This window comes from Schistosoma mansoni, chromosome 4 (assembly GCF_000237925.1).
Source record: "Schistosoma mansoni strain Puerto Rico chromosome 4, complete genome".
Classification (NCBI taxonomy): domain Eukaryota; kingdom Metazoa; phylum Platyhelminthes; class Trematoda; order Strigeidida; family Schistosomatidae; genus Schistosoma; species Schistosoma mansoni.
In genome coordinates this window covers 31,816,649-31,835,878 of record NC_031498.1, presented here as the reverse complement: position 1 = coordinate 31,835,878, position 19,230 = coordinate 31,816,649, and the positions used below count along the sequence as shown (strand labels likewise).

Genomic DNA, 19,230 nt, shown 5'->3' with positions numbered 1-19,230 from the left:
GGCGAGTCCACATAGGGGAGTTGGAAAACCCTGATTTCAAACCAATGGTGAGCGTTGGCTCCATGATGCTGAGGGAACAAATGGCGAATGAATCAAATCCTGTTCCTTTTATGTATAAACAATCACTTCAGTAGTAGTATTTCCGGTCGCTGAATAGTAAATCTAACTCAAGTGATAATTTTAGATTGTGTCTAGTAATGCAATCAAAGATCTATATCTCCTCTTAATCGGAACTTGTTATCAGCTATTGGTTTTACAGCACGTCATATTAAAGTCTCAACAAGTAATCTACACTAGATCATAAAATTATAAAAGTAGTCAACTTGTTTAACGAATATGGTATTACTTGTAGGGGTTTCTATATTTTCCAGTTGTTCATGTTCCAGACAAATGTGTATCAATTCATACAGCCTAATACCTACCGTTTCGAACTCCAGCTCGTTACTTATGAAACTATCGAGTCCATAATGCTTCACGTTCAGTTAGTCGGTAATACTTAGCGTAAAACCTGGAACATGGGTACATCGGTTCAAGTTGCTACACTCCATTAACACAGTGAGACGAAGTTGTCAAGGTGGATCTCAGAGTAGTAGAGGTTGTAACAATATTATTGGCAATAGAAAAGATTAGATATTTAATGTATGAATCGAGAAGATATGAATTAGTGGAATTTTAAAAATTTTGGTGAAGTTTTGTCCTGTGACCTGGATGGTTTGGTCGTGGATCTTTCATCGTTCTTCTGAACGACATCATCAACAAAAACTTCGAGTAGAAGTGAAGTGTTCGGATTTCTTCACATGTGGTTCACAGTTTGTCCTGTACACCTCGATGATGATTGGTTCTTGTTGACCTTAAATATGTCATTGTTTACTTTGAGGTGTACAGGAAAAGCTGTGAACCACATGTGGAGAAGTTCGAACACTTCGCTTCTATCCGGAGTTTCTGTTGATGATATCAATATTAAAATATTAGTTCTAAAATTTAAAGTCTAATAATCTTGATTTTCATTTGAGGCGTTCAAGTTTAAGACTATGAAATTATTCATACTTAGTAGAAAAAATATTTCACTTTTCATAATGTCATTCAATATACTATACCTTACATTGTTTATCTAAGTCAGTCAGTCAGCTACAACGTAGGATCAGGCACATTTATGCATCCGTCCAAGTTGCCATACCTCGTTAGCACAACCAGATGAACACCGGATTCATAGAAGTAATTAATTTAGTGGTGGTAGTATATAAAAGATATGTTGTATATAAGGATATAGTATAGGAAAGAAAAAAAAGTTATGAAGCAATTTTAATCTCAAGGTTTAAGGGAAGATAAAGGGTGTATACACGTACGCCATCGTGATCGATTCTGAGCCATGTCACACAGAGTCTCCAACCATTGGTTACGATGATCACGCGGACCCCAATCAAGTAATCTGCATCTACCAACATGGCTCAAACTAGAAGTTAGTAACTTCATGTTCTGATGCCACGTTTTGGTTTGACCGCCCCTAACTTTCTTCCAACCATCCTCGATACTAGTCATCATAGCGCATCGTGGTAATCGGTGTTCAGGCATACGTAACACATGGCCCAACCATCTCAGTCGATGAAGTCGAAGGAGAGTACCTTCTATTATACAAACCTATGAAGTCATGATTTATTCTATACAATATAAACATCTACCCTCTTCAAAACTTAAAATGTTAACTCAACAGTGTGTATGTGTGTGTGTGCATAAAAACTTCAATTACCATAGAAAATAATCAAGTGATTTCATTCATATGAATCATAGTCATACAATAAGACATTTATTTCTTCTAATTATGAGATTTAGATATGTAAGCAACAGTAGATACTTAATGTATGTGAAAATTTTACATCACTTCTCTCTCTGTGTGTGTGTCTATGTATAAACAAAGGCGAATCAAATTTTTCTCAGTCAATAAGTAAAGTGACCTCCTCTCTCTCTCTCTCTCTTATACAGACATAGATAGATACCTGCATGAAGAAGTCAATGATAGACTCCTTTTTTTGTGTATCTATTGTCTATGTGAACAACTCAGTTGGATACCATGTCCTGGTGTGTTAGTCACTACCATCATTGAGTTATTCTAGAAATTAATGTTTTCATATTATTATCTACATCCATAGTTGAAATCATGAGTCTATTGAAGCTAGATCACCATGGAATTTCATAATCTACCATACATCTTCAATGTACAACTAGTGACATAATTCAAAATCAAAGAGTCAATGAAATGTTGGAAGTTTTAGACAGAATAAAACTGTTCATTAGTATAGTAATTCACTTGGTCAGTCAGTCAGTCACAACGTAGAACTTCGTACGTACGTACATCAGTTCGAGTTGCCATACCACATTAGCACAGAGATGCAGTTGTCGATTCAAATCCCATAGTGGTAGAGGTAGTAAGAGTATAAGCAGTAATCGAAAAGATTAGGTTTTGAAAATGTTATTGAATTAGTATAATCCAATGAAATAAATTCGGAGAGAAAAAAGAGATAAAGACATGAAGAAGTGAGAAGATTAGAATTTGGTAGAACACATAGATTGGATGCACCTTTGCCATTGCAAACGATTTTGATCCAAGTCATTCAAGGTCTCTAACCATCAATTGCTATCATCTCGTGGATCCCAATCAGGTAGTCTACACCTACCACCATGACTCAGTCCACTTGTCAGTGACTTCATGGATTTGTAATTCACTCGGTATTGTTTACTTGTATCTTCCCATTGTTATTTAGGACTGCAATTGATCAGTCTCTTGTTGATATATTTGTATACTGTGTGTATTGCCTTGATATTGATTTAATTCACTAACATTATAAACAAGGGTGTATGGTGGCTAGCAGTGGAATCCCGGACAACCATTTCGTCCTATTTGGAACTCTTCAACTGGATGTACCTTCATCTTAGTATTGATGTTCACTCCGAGATGCAGGTACATCCAGCTGACGAATCCCAAATAGAAAGAATGAGACGTCCTGGATTCCACTGTTAACTAATATCCATCATTGACAGATTTTATTTGAACAACTGATGTCTTGAAACACACACACAACATATGAGTGGTAGCAGTTGACAGAAATCAGTGAATATAAGTATTATGCTGGTTTACATCATAATTAAGGTGTAATTTATCATATTCAAGAAGACTGATATCTTCTTACCGATATAAACCCTGTACATCGACCAATAACATAACAATAACTGATGTTATCACTGAAATATTCAGATCAGAAATGACCTACGAGTGAATTAAAACCTTCACATTGTTATGTCACATATATTAAAGATGAATGTCATGTTACGCAGTATTCTTAAAAGGGGTTCTTATTACTAAATCTATTATGTAACCAAGTAATCATACTGACTGGTGTCATGTTGTTTAGATTCAAAGATAACAAACAAAATATATAAAAAAATTGTAAAAAACAAAAAAAAAGATAAAAATCAATAAGCATACAGATTGTGAAAAAAAGGGTAAACAGTATAAAATGACATAACCATATGTTGATGAAATGATAAAATATTAGAACATCTGGTATCATTCAAAGCCTTAACAATTAAAAATCAATAAATTAAGGAATTTAAGTCGTCAAACAAACAATATTAAGTGAATTCAAACTTCACCCCCATTACACAAGCAAGTGGCTATCAGGATTTAGTAGCTAAGTGGATAACGTGATGGTGTTTGAAGAGAAAAGTACTGGGTTCGAGTCCCAGAGTGAACATCAACTCTGAGATTCAGGTACATCCAGCTGTCGAGTCCCAAATAGGACGAAACGCGCGTCAAACTGGATTCCATTGCTAGTCACTATCCATCTTTGCTTATAATGTTTGTAAATTAAGGCAATATCGAGGTAATACACACAGGATGCACATATACTAATTAGAGACTGACCAGTTGTAGTCCTAATCATCAATGGGAAGATACAAACAAACAATACTAAGTTATTTCAGTCAGTCAGTCAGCTACAACGTAGGGACAGGCACATTTATGCATCAGTCCAAGTTGCCATACCTCGTTAGCACGACAAGATGAACACCAGATTCATACTAAGTTAGTTAAATCGTTATTATTATTATTAATATACACAATCAATTAGTAACAAGAATTTAAACTTGAATTAAACTAGTAGAAATCTCAACTACAATTATTGATTTACCTGTCAATTACGACCCTTCATTCAATAAATTACTGGTTTAGTAACTACCTAATCATATGCAACATAGTACCTGATATATATAATTGTGTATTGATTCAACTTGTCGTGTCATATTAATATAGAGAAATGAAATTATTACAAGACAAATCGTGGAGTAATAGAAGTAGTCATAGTAACAATAATTAGAAACAATTAAGTATCCATTCTAACTTTCATTATGTATAAAAGTCAGGTACAAAGGGGCACCAGATATATATGCACCACACAAATCTCATTTGATTTCTGTGAGGGATGTGATACTACCCGGGTACCCAAACAGAAGCAGGTGGTTTTCTTAGGGGGCCACACCCAGAACCTTCAACCTAAATTTCTGATCCACAAGGCAATGGAACATCGTGAGGAGATGCAGTCCCATGGTAGCCGGTGACCAACGGTTGGTTCTTACGCCATTGGTTCCCTCAGGATACTGGGGCCCATGTGTACCATTGGTTTGGAATCAGGGTTTTCCAACTCCCCTAGGTGAACTTTCCGTGTCCATCAATCCGGTTAAAGTGTCGGACATTCGTATTTCGTCCTCTCAATTTCGTAAACAACAGTAATGCCACGAGAATGCAGTGAGTAGGACTTCCCTTTTAGAGGCTATATACGCATGGCCATGTGAGAGCATTTGTAGAGAGAGAGCGTACTCTCCCCACTCTAGGCTGTAACAGGGCACTTAGGAACATAATGTTAAATGTCATTAAAATAACTTTATCATGATATCATATTTCATGGATAGTATGCTTTAAACATTTTGCCACATCTAATCTTAGCTTATTTTACTACTGGTATATATATTTACATTGTAAAATGAACCCAATTATTACTTAACAGCTGGAGACAATTCAAAACGCGCATCTTGAATCCCACTCCTAACCACATTTGATCTATTCCATATGAATGAAGGAAAGTTGAACCTTCGGTAAAAATTTTAAAACATCATGCCCCCCCCCCAAATAATAATACCTAGTAAAGCTAAACAAGGTAGGATAATGATTAGGGGTGGAATCTAGGACTCCAGTTTCGTTTGGTATAAGATTCAACAACAGTATATAACCTTAGCATTCTAGGTATGACTATAAAATGATGAGAAGGAGAAGAAAACAATTACAAGACAATAGATTCAATTATTCTAGTACTATCAACTTTATGGATAAGCTGTCGAGCAGAAATGACAAGTTTTAACATTATTTACAATATCATAATTGGATTTATGAAGTGGAACAATGATTACGTAACCAATACACTATCAATTATAGATTTGTAATGTGTTACACCTATTTTAGTTCGGGCTGTTAAGTAGTCTCCTTAACCATCTATCTATACTTACTTACTTACTTACTTCCACCTGTTACCCCTCGCGGAGGAGCTATTCTAGAGTTATTGCCAGTCCCAAGCCCGGGTAAAGAAGGAAGGTTGGGTATGGGTTTAGCAACCACATCCCATAGAAAAACTAACTCGCTAAAAAAACACTAACCATCCATCAATACAACAACAAAAATGTAACTTAAAACAAATTACATAATTACACTTCAGTAATAAATTATGATAATTTTTCACAGTTGAAATCATGAGTTAATTGAAGCTAGACCAACATGGAAAACCTGGAAGCCCTGGACGGCGGTTTCATCCCGTTATGAGACTCCTCAGTGTCAATGCTCATCCACGGTCCTGCCTCGCGAGATTCGAACCCAGGACCTACCAGTTTCGCACCAGAGCACTTAATTGATAGACCACTGAGCCGGTCGGCCGGCCGGCATCCATCGGTGTTAATGTCTAACTTCAACCAACCCACGAAGTTTGAGCAACCGTTCACCATAATAGGACGAAACGGCCGTTCAATGCTTCTAGGTTTTCCATGGTAGTCTAGTTTCAATTGACTCATGATTTCAACTATGAAAAATACTGAAATCTTCACAAAAACCCCTTCAAATTTTGATAAACTATCAAAATACATTGGACTTACTCTTTCTAATTTTAATCGTTTAATTGGTATTAAACTATCATTCAATCCACATTGATTCATTGATTCATCAGTTTTTACAGCAAATTCATATGGATCAATTGATTCATTAATTCCATTAGATGATGTAGTTGATGTAGATGATGAACAATTATTTAATGAACAACAATTTGTCTTGGAATTAGATAAACGTATTGTATTCGATATCGAATTGTTATTAGTCTGATTATTATTAGTAGTATTACTACTGGGATTTACAGAGGATACATGGGTACGTCCACCACGATGAGTGATTTTTAATGATGTTCCACTTAGTTGTGATACAGTACTACTACTAGTATTACTCGAAGTGGAAGGTGATAATAATGCTGATGTTGATGATGATGATGAGTTCGTATGTTTACTTGATTTATGACGTGTCTTGGTATTTTTTGTATTTGTTGAATTACATGCTTTCTTATGACTTTTATTAAGATTATCATCATCATTAGTGTTGTTGTTGTTGTTGTTTAGTGTATTACTTGTCAAGGGAGAATAATTATTATCTGATTGATCTAATGGTTCATTCAGTTTATTAGGAATGTATACTGATGTATTATTAGTTACAGAAGTTGTGTTACTATGAGAACTACTACTACGTGTACACGTCTCTGATCGGTTATATGGACGTTTATTTTTAACTTTCATTTCTTCTTTGTATAGATATATATATATATTATCCACAATTGAGTTTATAATATATTCCACAGAATTTGGATCATCGGATGATCTAATGATAACATCAACAATAAATCCAACTATATAGTAATGTCAAATTAAATAAACCATTCATAGATCAGATCATATAAAGTCCGTCCTATGTTTAGTGGAACTGCCTGTAATTAAGCAAAACAGATATTAGTAGCCAAATTGATGATGAATTAAATTGAGTTAGTTCCCCCCCTTTCTTCTTCTTTCTCTCTTTTAGTTGCTATGTACTTCAAAAAATTATATGAATATATATCCGAATATAATGAAAATTCGTTGAATAATATACTAAAGAAATGATTTAATTATCCATTAACATAAATAATCCAATATGATCGTCAAATCAATTAAAAATGAACAAATAATTTTCATCATTTACTTTTTATTGTTACCAAGTTTAAAAATAGAGGGCAAGCTTATGATTGGTTAATTAATATTAACCAATCAGAGATGAGTTGTCAAAATAAAAAAAATAAACGCCCTCGTTCGTTGTTGTTGTTGTTGTTTTTTTGTTTTTTTTTGTTTTTTTTGTTCTTCAAATAATAAATTATTCAGGGTGTGAATTTACAAAGAAAAAAATTTAAAAAAATAAAGAAAATATTTTAAAATTAATATGTTTATTTACTTATTTGTTTGTTTGTTTGTTTGTTTACTTGTTTATTATTCTCATTTTATCATTACATACTCACACTCACACACGCTCACACACACATAGAGAGAGAGAGAAAAGGAGGAACAATCTATAGTTGTTAGTATAGTATTTATTTAGATTAGATTAGGTAACTTGATGTGAAACCAGAAAATATACATATCCCTGGATTCATTTATCATTAATACCTATATTGATTGATTTATTTTCTGAAAGTCATTTATTGTATAAGCTTAGTTAATATGATTATGATGGAATTATTTTATAATTTATGACAAGTAGTAGTAGGAGGAGGAGGAGGAGGCTTAAATGAATTAAAATTGTAGGATTATTATCATTGATGGTAATGTATAGGGTTTCCAAATGTCCTGGTATGGTCGAGAGTGGGGAGAGTCCGCTCTCCTTCTCCAAATGACCTCACACAGCCACGCGTATATAGCCCCTGACAGGGAAGTCCTACTCACTGCCTTCTCGTGGCATTACTGTCGTTCACGAAAAGCGAATGTCCGGCACTTTAACCAGGTCGGAGTTGGAAAACCCTGATTCCAAACCAATGATGCACATGGGCTCAAGTATGCTAAGGAAACAAATAGCGTATGAATCAATCGTTGGTCACCGGCTACCATGGGACTGCATCTCCTTACGATGCTCCACTGTTTTGTGGATCAGATCTTTAGGTCAAAGGCTCCGAGTGTGGCCCCCTAAGAAAACCACCTGTTTCAGTTTGGGCATTCGGGTAGTATTCAAGCCCACACACAAATCAAATGAGATTTGTGTGGTGCATATATATCTGGTGGCCCCTTTGTACCAATATTTATGTGTTATTGGACATGAGTTTTGTAATAATATATAAGATCATTCAATAGGATGAATCGAAGCCTTATTAGAAGTAGACAGTAGGACCTTTATGCATTGAGTGGAAAGTATTAATCTAGGATCGGTTATTCATCATTCAATGGTTAGAATTTCAAATGTGTTTGAATTCATGGTTAAATGAACTAACCATACCATCAGTTTTAAATAGATGATGGATACATAGGAAAATAATTACCTAGAGCCTATTACATGTGGCAATTTAACTAATCAATTATATCTGCCAACCATGTGTAGTTATGCGTTTCCATAATAATGTTTACAAACTATCGACAATATAATTATTGAATTACTTTAGGATTACTATAGGAATTACTATAGGATTCATATACTTTAGGTGACGAATATAAGGCTACAGGGGGTTAAAGCTGATTCTAAACAATTACTGATTAATATGAATCCAGTCAATCATAAGCTTTTTGAAATCTTTAGTACATATTGTTTGAATATTCAGAAGTTAAGTAGTTGTAAAGAAGGGATTTTAATGCCGTAATCGAACTTAAAGTATTAAATCAACCGAGAACTGTTATTATTACTTCAGCTTGTTGGAAGTTGACCATTTGTAAACACCAAAATTTTATTGCTTTTGTTCATATTCAGACTCGAACACAGTAAGCTAAGATACCACTAGAAAATTCCAATTCATGTTTAAATGATGTTTACTAGCTTTACCGGAAATTTCACTTTAGAATACCAACCACCTGGAAGGGGTCTTGGTTAAACACTCCTAATGAGTTTATTAAAAAGATAATTTAAGATGTAAAATGTAAGGATACACAATATATTATCATCGGAACGTTCTCAACGCCATATGATCAACTGATGTTGAACTCCGAAAATCGATCTAGTTATAGATTATACATCATTTGACTCTTCATTTGATGATGATGTTATCATAATAAGTATACGTGAAACTGATATACTAACAAAGATGCATAAATATATCATTATTATATGAGGAGATTGATGGTGGTTAATAGTAGAACTCTGAACGCACGTTTCATCTTATTTAGGATTCGTCACCTAGATATACTTGCATCCTAGAGTTAATATTTATTCCGGGACTCAAACCCAGTACCGTTTGCTTCAAACACCATCGCATTATCCATTTAGCTGTTGAGTTCAGATGGTCACTGGTTTGTTCAAAGGGATGAATTTTAATTCATATATATTGGTTATTTGGATCAACTACAGATCGAAACATCAATGTGAAGATCCAAACTAATGTTAAACATTGTTAACAAAACAATTAATGATATATTTTAAACAAACTGACAGTGTTGAATATTCAATCACTTAAGATATGATAACATGATATGCAGTTAGATAAACAGGTAGATAATTGGTAGTTGGATAGATAGACAGAGAAGAGGATGGACATATAAACATGTAGATAATTCACATATATAATCCTACTTCATAAATGACAATGATCATCATTATCATAATAGAACTACTCAAAATATTCTGTTTAGAAGTGGAATATCCAGTTTAAGCATCTAATGTTTTATCTGTCATTTAACAAATCGAAGTTTACAAATAAACCACCCAACCGATAAAACATAGAAATTTAGTTGAAAATTATGAGCAAAGATAGATAGTGACTAGCAGTGGAATCGAGGATGAGCGTTTCGTCCTATTTCGGACTCCTTAGCTGGATGTACCTGCATCTCAGAGTTGATGTTCACTCTGGGACGTGCGTCCTGGATTCCACTGATAGCCACTATTCATCTTTGCTTATAATGCTTATGAATGAAGGCTATATCGAGGCAATACGCTCAGTATGCACATATGCCAATAAGAGACTGACCAGTTGCAGTGCTAAACATCAATGGGAAGATTCAAACAAACAATACTAAATGAATTTAGTTAAAAATTGTTCAAAATTAACTCTAATATTACTAATGGTACGGATGATATATGACGAAGTTTCCAGTTACAAATGAAAAATCATTTTGTACCAGGATTGGAAATGCCCTAAACTGACAAATGTCAGTTTGCATAAAATTGAACGCTACTGTTTCTTCATGATTATCTTTAAAAGCTAAGAAAAGTCTACCACGTCCAGTTATCTAGATTAGCGACCATGTATCCATGTTGACTGACTGAATAGGATTATTAATATGATCTGTGCAATATAATTAGATTCCACTAGTATTATATTACCTGCTTACTTACTTGCTTACTTACTTACTTACTTACTTACTTACTTACTTACTTACCTACTTACTTATTTACTTACTTACTTACTTACTTACTTACCTACTTACTTACTTACTTACTTACTTACTTACTTACTTACTTACTTACTTACCTACGTCTGTTGCTCCCAATGGAGCATAAGCTGCCGACCAGCGTTCTCCGACGCACACTGTCCTGGGCCTTCCTTTCTAACTAGTATTATATTATCGTATTATAATTATTATGTAACGATAACTATCAAGTGAGTATTTAAACATATCAGTCTAACAACAAGTCAGTAATGAGGTGAATATCTCAGTGCTATGTGTGTTGAGACTGTGTAATACAAGTACCAATCACATGAAATTTCTCGGTTCCAACAAAAGTGGAGATGAAACATGGATCTATGACTTCTTTGAAACTACTGTTAACAAGCTGATATACAGTTTACAACGTGTAACGTAAAAAAAGAAGCATACTTCTTTTAAAAAGTGATTAGTGGTTCATAATGTTTAATTGTTGTACACCTAGTATTACTGAAACATCATTTTCATGTAATTATCCAATGTATCATTGAAGGGAAAGACTACGTTAACAAAGAATCAAGCATTCATATCAATATGACATTTGTATCCAAGAGATTATTTGGAGCGACACTTAAAATGCTTCAGGTGCCTTAGAAAACCAATTGGCTAGTTGATACATCTTATAATGAAAAGTGTAGATATTGACCTTCTAAGTACGTTCTAGTCACCATCATTCTTCAACTTTCAAGAGCAAATGTACTACCACCACTCATGCTAAAACTGGTAGCTTTAATCAAATCAAAATCAAGTGGTTTACTGAAAATTTCAGGTATATTTATTCTTCTCAATGATTAAATTACTGAGAATAACTGCAGTTTATTATTATTATTATTGTTATTATTATTATTACTATAAGCAAAGATGGATAGTGGCTAGTTTTCGGATCCAGGATGCATGTGTCACCCTATTTGAGACTTATCAGCTGGATGTACCTGCATCTCAGATTGATGTTTACGATAGGACTCGAACCCAATATGGTTCACTTCAAACACCATCGCGTCATCCTCATCAATGGGAAGATCCAAGTAAATAATACCAAGTGAAATTATTATTATTTTTATAAATGAAAATGTTTAAGTTTCAATTCAAATAAACAGTTGATCTAGCATATCAAATTAATTTTTTAACAAGACGATTATGAAATTTAATGGTCGAATTCATTAGTCAATTAAAGCTAGATCACCATGGGTAACCTGGAAACCATGGATGGCAATTTCATTGAAGCTAGAAATTAACATTGTCGGATGACGACTCAGTAGTTTGGAGGTTATGCGTTCGCGCAAGTGACCGATAGGTTCAACGTTCGAATCTCGTGACCGAGATCATGGATGCGCACTGCCACTGAAGAGCCTCATACTAGGACGAAACGACCATCTAGTGTTTCGAGAATTTCCATGATATTCTATCATTCACAAATATGTAATCACAAGACATTTGAACTTGATAAAATTATAGGTTTGTTAAATTTGGGTTAAGTTATTAACTAAGTTACATTGTTTGTGTCTATGCCAGATTACGTCGTCGTCGTCGTCGTAATCGTCATCATCATCATCATCATCATCCAAGTCATCCAAGCCATCATCAATATCCTTTTTGATATTATGTCTTAAATTGATGACATGTGAATAATTTATGTAGATTAATATTTTAATCAATAATTCATGATGACATAATCAAAATAGTTTCTGCATTAATGCAAATTTTTTGTTGTTACGTAACAGTTACACTATACATATTTGCATATAATAAAAAAATACAGTTAAATGTTACACATAATTTACACTTACAACCTTTTCTATTCCGGATAGAATGGATGGATATATATCTATATTCTCAGAAGGGGTTTTGTGGAGATTTCAGTATTTTCCTTGTTCAAAGCATGAGCCAATTGAAGCTAGACCACCAAGGAAAACCTAGAAGCACTGGACGGCCGTTTCGTTCTATTGTGGGACTCTTCAGCATCGTGCGTCCGCGATTCCGCTTCGCGAGCGAGATTCAAACCCACGACCTACCAGTCTTGCGCTCAAGCACTTAACCGATAGACCACTGAGTCGACCGGCATCCAACGGTCTTAATGTCTAACTTCAACCAATCCACAAAGTTGAGAAACCGTTCACCAATTGTCTTCAGTGAGTTGATATTTCCCAACAGACCTGGTTGGACTCCACTGGTCACTGCTTCCCACTAGAACTCCATGAAGTACCTTTTGAAATCAGTCACTAGTCCTAGTTTCGAATCTCGCGAGGCGAGGTCGTGGATGCGCACTGTTGAGGAGTCCCATAATAGGACGAAGCGGTCGTCCAATGCTTCCAGGTTTTCCTTGATGGTCTAGCTTCAATTGACTCATGCTTTCAACAATGAAAATATATATATTCACCGAAATGGTGTTGACAACAATGATATTAATACGAAGATTGAAAATGAATGAAAGATAAGGAATTTAATGATGACGTAATATGGATTATCGATTAGGAAATGTTCGTATCAGTAGTATGTGCTACTTAATTTCTCAAGTTTACCCGACCGTTGCTGCTACCTTGAAATGGCGGTCGGGCTTACCTATCGTGATGAACCAATCGAGATACACTGGCTGGAACAATCGTTTCTCAAGGTCGGTTGAAGAGCGGTAAGAGTAAAAGCAGCAATCCCAAGGTCTGGAGGCGAAGTCGTACAGCTGACTGTACAGAGGTGTGACAGCAGTAAGGTGTTTCCTTCAGACAATCAGCATGACAGCGATGCTTCCTTCCCACAAGGAGGGGTGGTGTTAGAAAAGGTCGATCCTAAAAATGCACACATCGCCTTATCCCACGGATATCCGTCTCCAGCGGTAAGGTCCTTTGAAGAACGGAGCTAACACAAAAACTACCCACAAAAAGGTCGTGTGTGACCGACCTCAAGCAGTTGTCCCTTGGGCACTGCGGTCACGCTCTCAAGTCATTAATACCACTTCTAATCCGATTTTCTTTTCAAGTACTTCTAGAGGAACCCTTCCACGGTGTGGGTAACCGTGAAGTGATAACTGCTCACATACCTCTAACAGCACTCAAGACCACTATATTCATAATCAATCTCTAATCTCAATTTCTCAAATTTGAGAAGACTATTATAGGCTTGTTTCTTTCATAACTTATTTAAGTTAACTAATAATAACATAGGCCGTACTCAGAGGGCTTTATCCTTGAGTATTCGTGAACATGTACCAGTATGGTTGGGAAAAGGAGTCGCCAAATTCATTAATAGCATCATTCTTTCTCATTTGGTAGATAGTGAACATCATATCAAAATAGAGGAAGCTTTCTTTGTTTTATAACAAGTTTCGAAAAATTTACCTCAAGGAGCTAGATTATAGTTACTCTTCATAGCAAAAGCCGTCTGCATCAACTCCAGAATAACAAATTTATGTATCCAGAAAAGGTATATCCGGACTCTATGCTTACCTCGGCCTACGACTGGATAATCGGGTACTTAAACTGAATATTATAAACCTCTTTCCCCCTTCCTTTTTTTGATTACCTCTATCTTAATCTTCACATCCATCATTCCCAATTCGTTTATCGTAATTACCTTGATAACACCCCTCTTATTACATATTATATTCTAACAACAATATTATTATTATTACTATTTGTCATTATTATCTCAATTGACGAGATGAAATTCTCCTGCTATGAATTTTATTTACACAATTTTTTTGCATTTTCAGTTTTAGAAGGGGGTTTTGTGGAGATTTAAGTAATTTTATATAGTTGAGATCCTGAGTCAATTGAAGCTAGACAACCATGAAAAACATGGAAGCACTGGACGGCCAACTCGTCCTAGTAAGTGACTCCTCAGCAATGAGCATCCACGATCCGACCTCACGAGATTCCAATCCACGACATATCAGTCTCACGCGCGAATGATTAACTTCCAGACCACTTAGCCAACCGGCATCCAACAGTGTTAATGTCTAACTTCAACCAATCCTCGAAATTGAGCAACCATTCACCAATTGTCTTCACTGAGTTGATATCTCCCAACAGACTTGGTTGAACTCCACTGGTTACTGCTTCTCACTAGAACTCCATGAAATACTTCTTGAAGCCATTCACTAGTGAGCATATGATAATTATCAGAAGGGAGGCTTGTGGAGATTTTAGTAATTTTATATAGTTCATTTTTGCCATAATACTATTATACTGATTGTGACTGGATACTTTACTCCGAAATCATTTTGACCTTTATTAAATGACCTTTCTAATTTTGCAAATAACGCAATTTCGAAGTGTCTATGTTGTAATAGCAGATGCAAACGATCACCATTTTTGACATATAACATTGTCAAATTCATTAATACATGCCTTATTTTGGCCTTTGTAAAGTATAGAGTTGAAATTATGAGTCAATTAAAGCTAGACCACCAGGGAAAACCTGGAAACACTGGACGGCCAACTCGTCCTATTGTAGGACTCCTCAACAGTGCGCATCCATGATCCGGCCTCACGAGATTCGAACCTAGGACCCACCAGTCTCATGTCAGAGCACTTAACCCCCTTTGTAAAATATCATAATAATTATGAACTTATAACTAAAGCCTGATGATGAAATCATTGCAGAAACAATTGTTCACTCAAATATTCTTCATTTTTGAATATTCTATGGGGATCTTTAAACTAATAAAAAGTCCCCAAATGCCCTGGTACGGTCGAGAGTGATGAGAGTCCGCTCTCCCTCTACAAACGCTCTCAAATGACCACGCGTAAACAGACTCTGTCAGGGAAGTCTTACTCACCGACTTCTCGTAGTGAGGGTGTTGTTTACGAAATTGAGAGGACGAAAAACAAATGTCCGGCGCTTTAACCGGGTTGGTGGACACGGAAAGTCTACCTAGGGGAGTTGGAAAACCCTGATTCCAAACCAATGGTGCACATGGGCTGGCTCCAGTATCCTGAAGGAACAAATGGCGTATGAGTCAATTGTTGGTCACCGGCTACCATGGGACTGCATCTCCTCACGATGTTCCGCTGCCTTGTGGATCAGACCTTTAGGTCAAAGGCTCGGTGTGTGGCCCTCTAGGGAAACTACCTGCTTCTGTTTGGATACCCGGTTAGTATCACAGCCTTCACTCAAATCAAATGAGATTTGTGTGGTGCATATATATCTGGTGCCTCTTTGTACCAATATTTATGTGTTTAAATAAATAAAATAAATGAATCAAAATACAATCGTTCACGCACTATATTAGTTATTATCAAATTATGATACAAAAGGATAGAACCGACTAGAACGTGTTAACATTTCTTAAGATTATTGTCTATGAAATTACACTTCTTGGGGGGGTCGGGGGGGCGTGGAGATATTTTCAGTTCCTCTGAAATATATTTTCTTTTTTAGATTTTCCTTTACTGTTAAAGGGAATGGTAATCTATCCATATGTTTAAATTACCTCATTTTCGACTGTGTGAATATTCTAATAAACGTTTGTATTATTATTATTATTACTACTAAACTATCCAAGGTGACAAACTGTTACAATGGTCTATATTAATCTAAAGAAGAAATACCATAGTTGTCGGAATTCTCTTTTTTTGTTTCTCCCTTACCTATCTTTCGGATAAAGAAAAACATTGTAATTAATACCCTTTTTTACATATAACAATAGCAACATATAACTATTGGTAGGAAACTGTTTGTGAATAAGTATAATTTGAATGTATGTTTTAACTGAAATTGGTTACAATCATTCTCTAATTGGTAATGGTAAGAATTGATTAGTTTAATGAAATTTTTGTAGTATTGAACAATGGTATTAGTATTATTATTAAAATCTCTACAAAACCCCCTTCTGATAATGATTATATGCTCATTAGTTACTGACTCCATGAGGTATTTCCTGGGGTTCTAGTGAGAAGCAGTAACCAGTGGAGTTCAACCAGGTCTGTTGTGAGATATCAACTCACTGAAGATATTGGTGAAATGGTTGCTCAATTTATGGATTGGTTGAAGTTAGACATTAACACCGTTGGATGCCGGCCCGCCGGTTCAGTGGTCTATCGGTCAAGTGTTCCGGCGCGAGACTGATAGGTCCTGGGTTCGAATCTCGCGAGGTGGGATCGTGGATGCGCACTGTTGAGGAGTCACTTACTAGGACGAAACGGCTGTCCGGTGTTTCCAGGTTTTCCGTGGTAGTCTAGCCTCATTTGCTAAAATTTCCACAATACTACTTCTGATAATGTATCTTGTGAAAGAATTAATGAGTATGATTAACCAGTTCTCCTAACATATATATTCGTACTACAAATACAACTTAAACAATTACTCGGACTATCTACAAAGAACGTTCAGTATCATTCGATATATTGATGGTAAATTTGGTAAGAAGAGAATTACTACACATCATCAGTGAGACTGAAAGTTATATATGGTAGGTTGATAAGAGGTTTTGTCTGTTGGGACGGTACATATCAGGCGAACAAGTTATTTGAAACGTTCACTTCCTGTATTTAGTTATTTCCTAAAGGAAAAAAACTAGAGTGGGTAACACAAACTTTCACAGCTATTGACCTATAAGCTATAAATATGGATCATTGAAAACGATCTACCATAAACGTTTTGTTCATTAGAAAACGTCGAAGAGGAATATACTGTGCAAATAAATGCCTGGTGGGAATTCTCATCTAAACATTTAGTAAAAAAAGTATTTAGTTTAGAATTTTCCTTAGAATTAATTTTCATAGTCGGATTCATGAGTCGATTTAAAGTAGACCACCATAGAAAACCTGGAAGCATTGGACGGTCCCATACCATAAGGAAAAGGTCATCCATGGTTCCATGGATGATTTTTTCATGACTCTACACTAATATGTATGTGTCAAGTAGCACGAAACCCGGGTCCAAGGTTTCCTGTTGACCAACTCCAACCACTATCTTATCTCAACATAGTGCACTCAGTATCGAGCCACCTAGACTAGTGACCACATTGCAACTTGATTGATGGCATTCGATCAGCACTAAGAAGGACTTGACATGCATGACATTGATCACTACCCAGTGATCAATCAATTGTGATGATTCTATCTTATTAAGATTTATAGAAGCCATAGTGATTAGAAGACAAATCTAACTTTTTTAATTTAAAAACATCGGTAGTTAATCTTCAGTTGTCATGCCTACACACAAAAAATTATACATTTTGACCCTTTTCTTCTTGTTCCACTTAATGATAACCACAATCTTGTATGTTAAACTTTCACATTACATTTTTCTATCCAAGCGTCTTAATGGAACTAACACTCCAAAACAATTCAACAAAAAGACCTATGATAAAAAGGAATTCCTTAACTTCTTTTACATTCCAAATCACTAATTCATTATTGATTGTTCAATATTATAATGCTAATAAATAGATAATAATTAGTTTATAATGAATAGAACTAAAGAGAAGGTAACAACAAATAATCACCCCTCACCCCTAATGAATTCATATTATCATGTAACTATTATGATTCTTAGTAAGCAGAGATGGATAATGGCTAGCAGTGGAATCCAGGACGCGCGTTTCATCCTATTTGGGACTCGTCAGCTGGATATACCTGCATTATCATTCTTGTCTTGCTTAAAAGACGCATAGTGTTGTCAAGTACAATTCTTTTTTTATCTCCAGTGTATAACTATCAAATTTAAGGACTTTTTCAATAACTGAAGAAAAGTTGGAATGTTAAATCGAACCAAATTTCTCTCTAAAAGTTGATGTAATTTAACAACTGTCATACCTATCAGTATAAGGTTGTGAAGATAGTTGAGTTTTAATTAAGATCATGAACTGATCGATGTTAGACCATCATCGAGAATCTGGAATCACTGAATAACCGTTTCGTCCTTGTATGGGACTCCTCAACAGTACGCAACTACGATTCCACTAACAGGAATCGAATCCAGGCTCTTTGGTCTCGCGTGCCATCCAATGCTTCCAGGTTTTCAATAGTAGTTTAAAATCGATCGATTCATGATCTTAATTAAAATGTCATAACCAATAACCCTTTTAAGTAGCTAAAAATGTACTTGGTTACTATAACATTTATAGTGTTAAAGGTGGAAATAACTCCCAATCTATTAAAAATATCATTTTTTTAATTGATTACTTGAATGTTCATCAAAATCTCAAATCAACCTTTTTCATAGCTTCAATAGAAAACTATATAACAAACAGTTAATGATTGCTTAGATCATGTAAATTCTATCAATGAATCTATCCATACGGTATGTAATGAAGGAAGAGTTTCAAGAAATATCTTATGTCTTTAAAAAAATACCGTAAATAAAGTCTCTTGTTCATCCAAATTCAATATAAAAAAAAACAACCTACAGTTATTATCAGAAGGGGGTATTGTGGAGATTTTAGTAATTTTCTGGTTGAATTCATGAGTCAATTGAAGCTAGACCACCATGGAAAACTTGGAAACACTGGACGGCCGTTTCATTCTATTGTGGGACTCCTTAGTGGCAGTGCGCATCCACGATCCCGACTCG

At 35.3% G+C, this 19,230-nt stretch overlaps 1 protein-coding gene across 1 annotated transcript; it reads right to left on the bottom strand.

Annotated features, from left to right (window-relative positions):
• Window positions 1-5,281: 5,281 nt before the first annotated feature.
• Smp_150950 (hypothetical protein) lies at window positions 5,282-16,152 on the bottom strand (the record flags this gene model as incomplete). The annotated part of the gene is made up of 3 exons (XM_018797503.1): window positions 5,282-5,299; window positions 6,190-6,955; window positions 16,148-16,152. 3 exons carry the CDS (start codon window positions 16,150-16,152, stop codon window positions 5,282-5,284), a joined length of 789 nt encoding a protein of 262 aa, XP_018652538.1.
• Window positions 16,153-19,230: the final 3,078 nt, after the last annotated feature.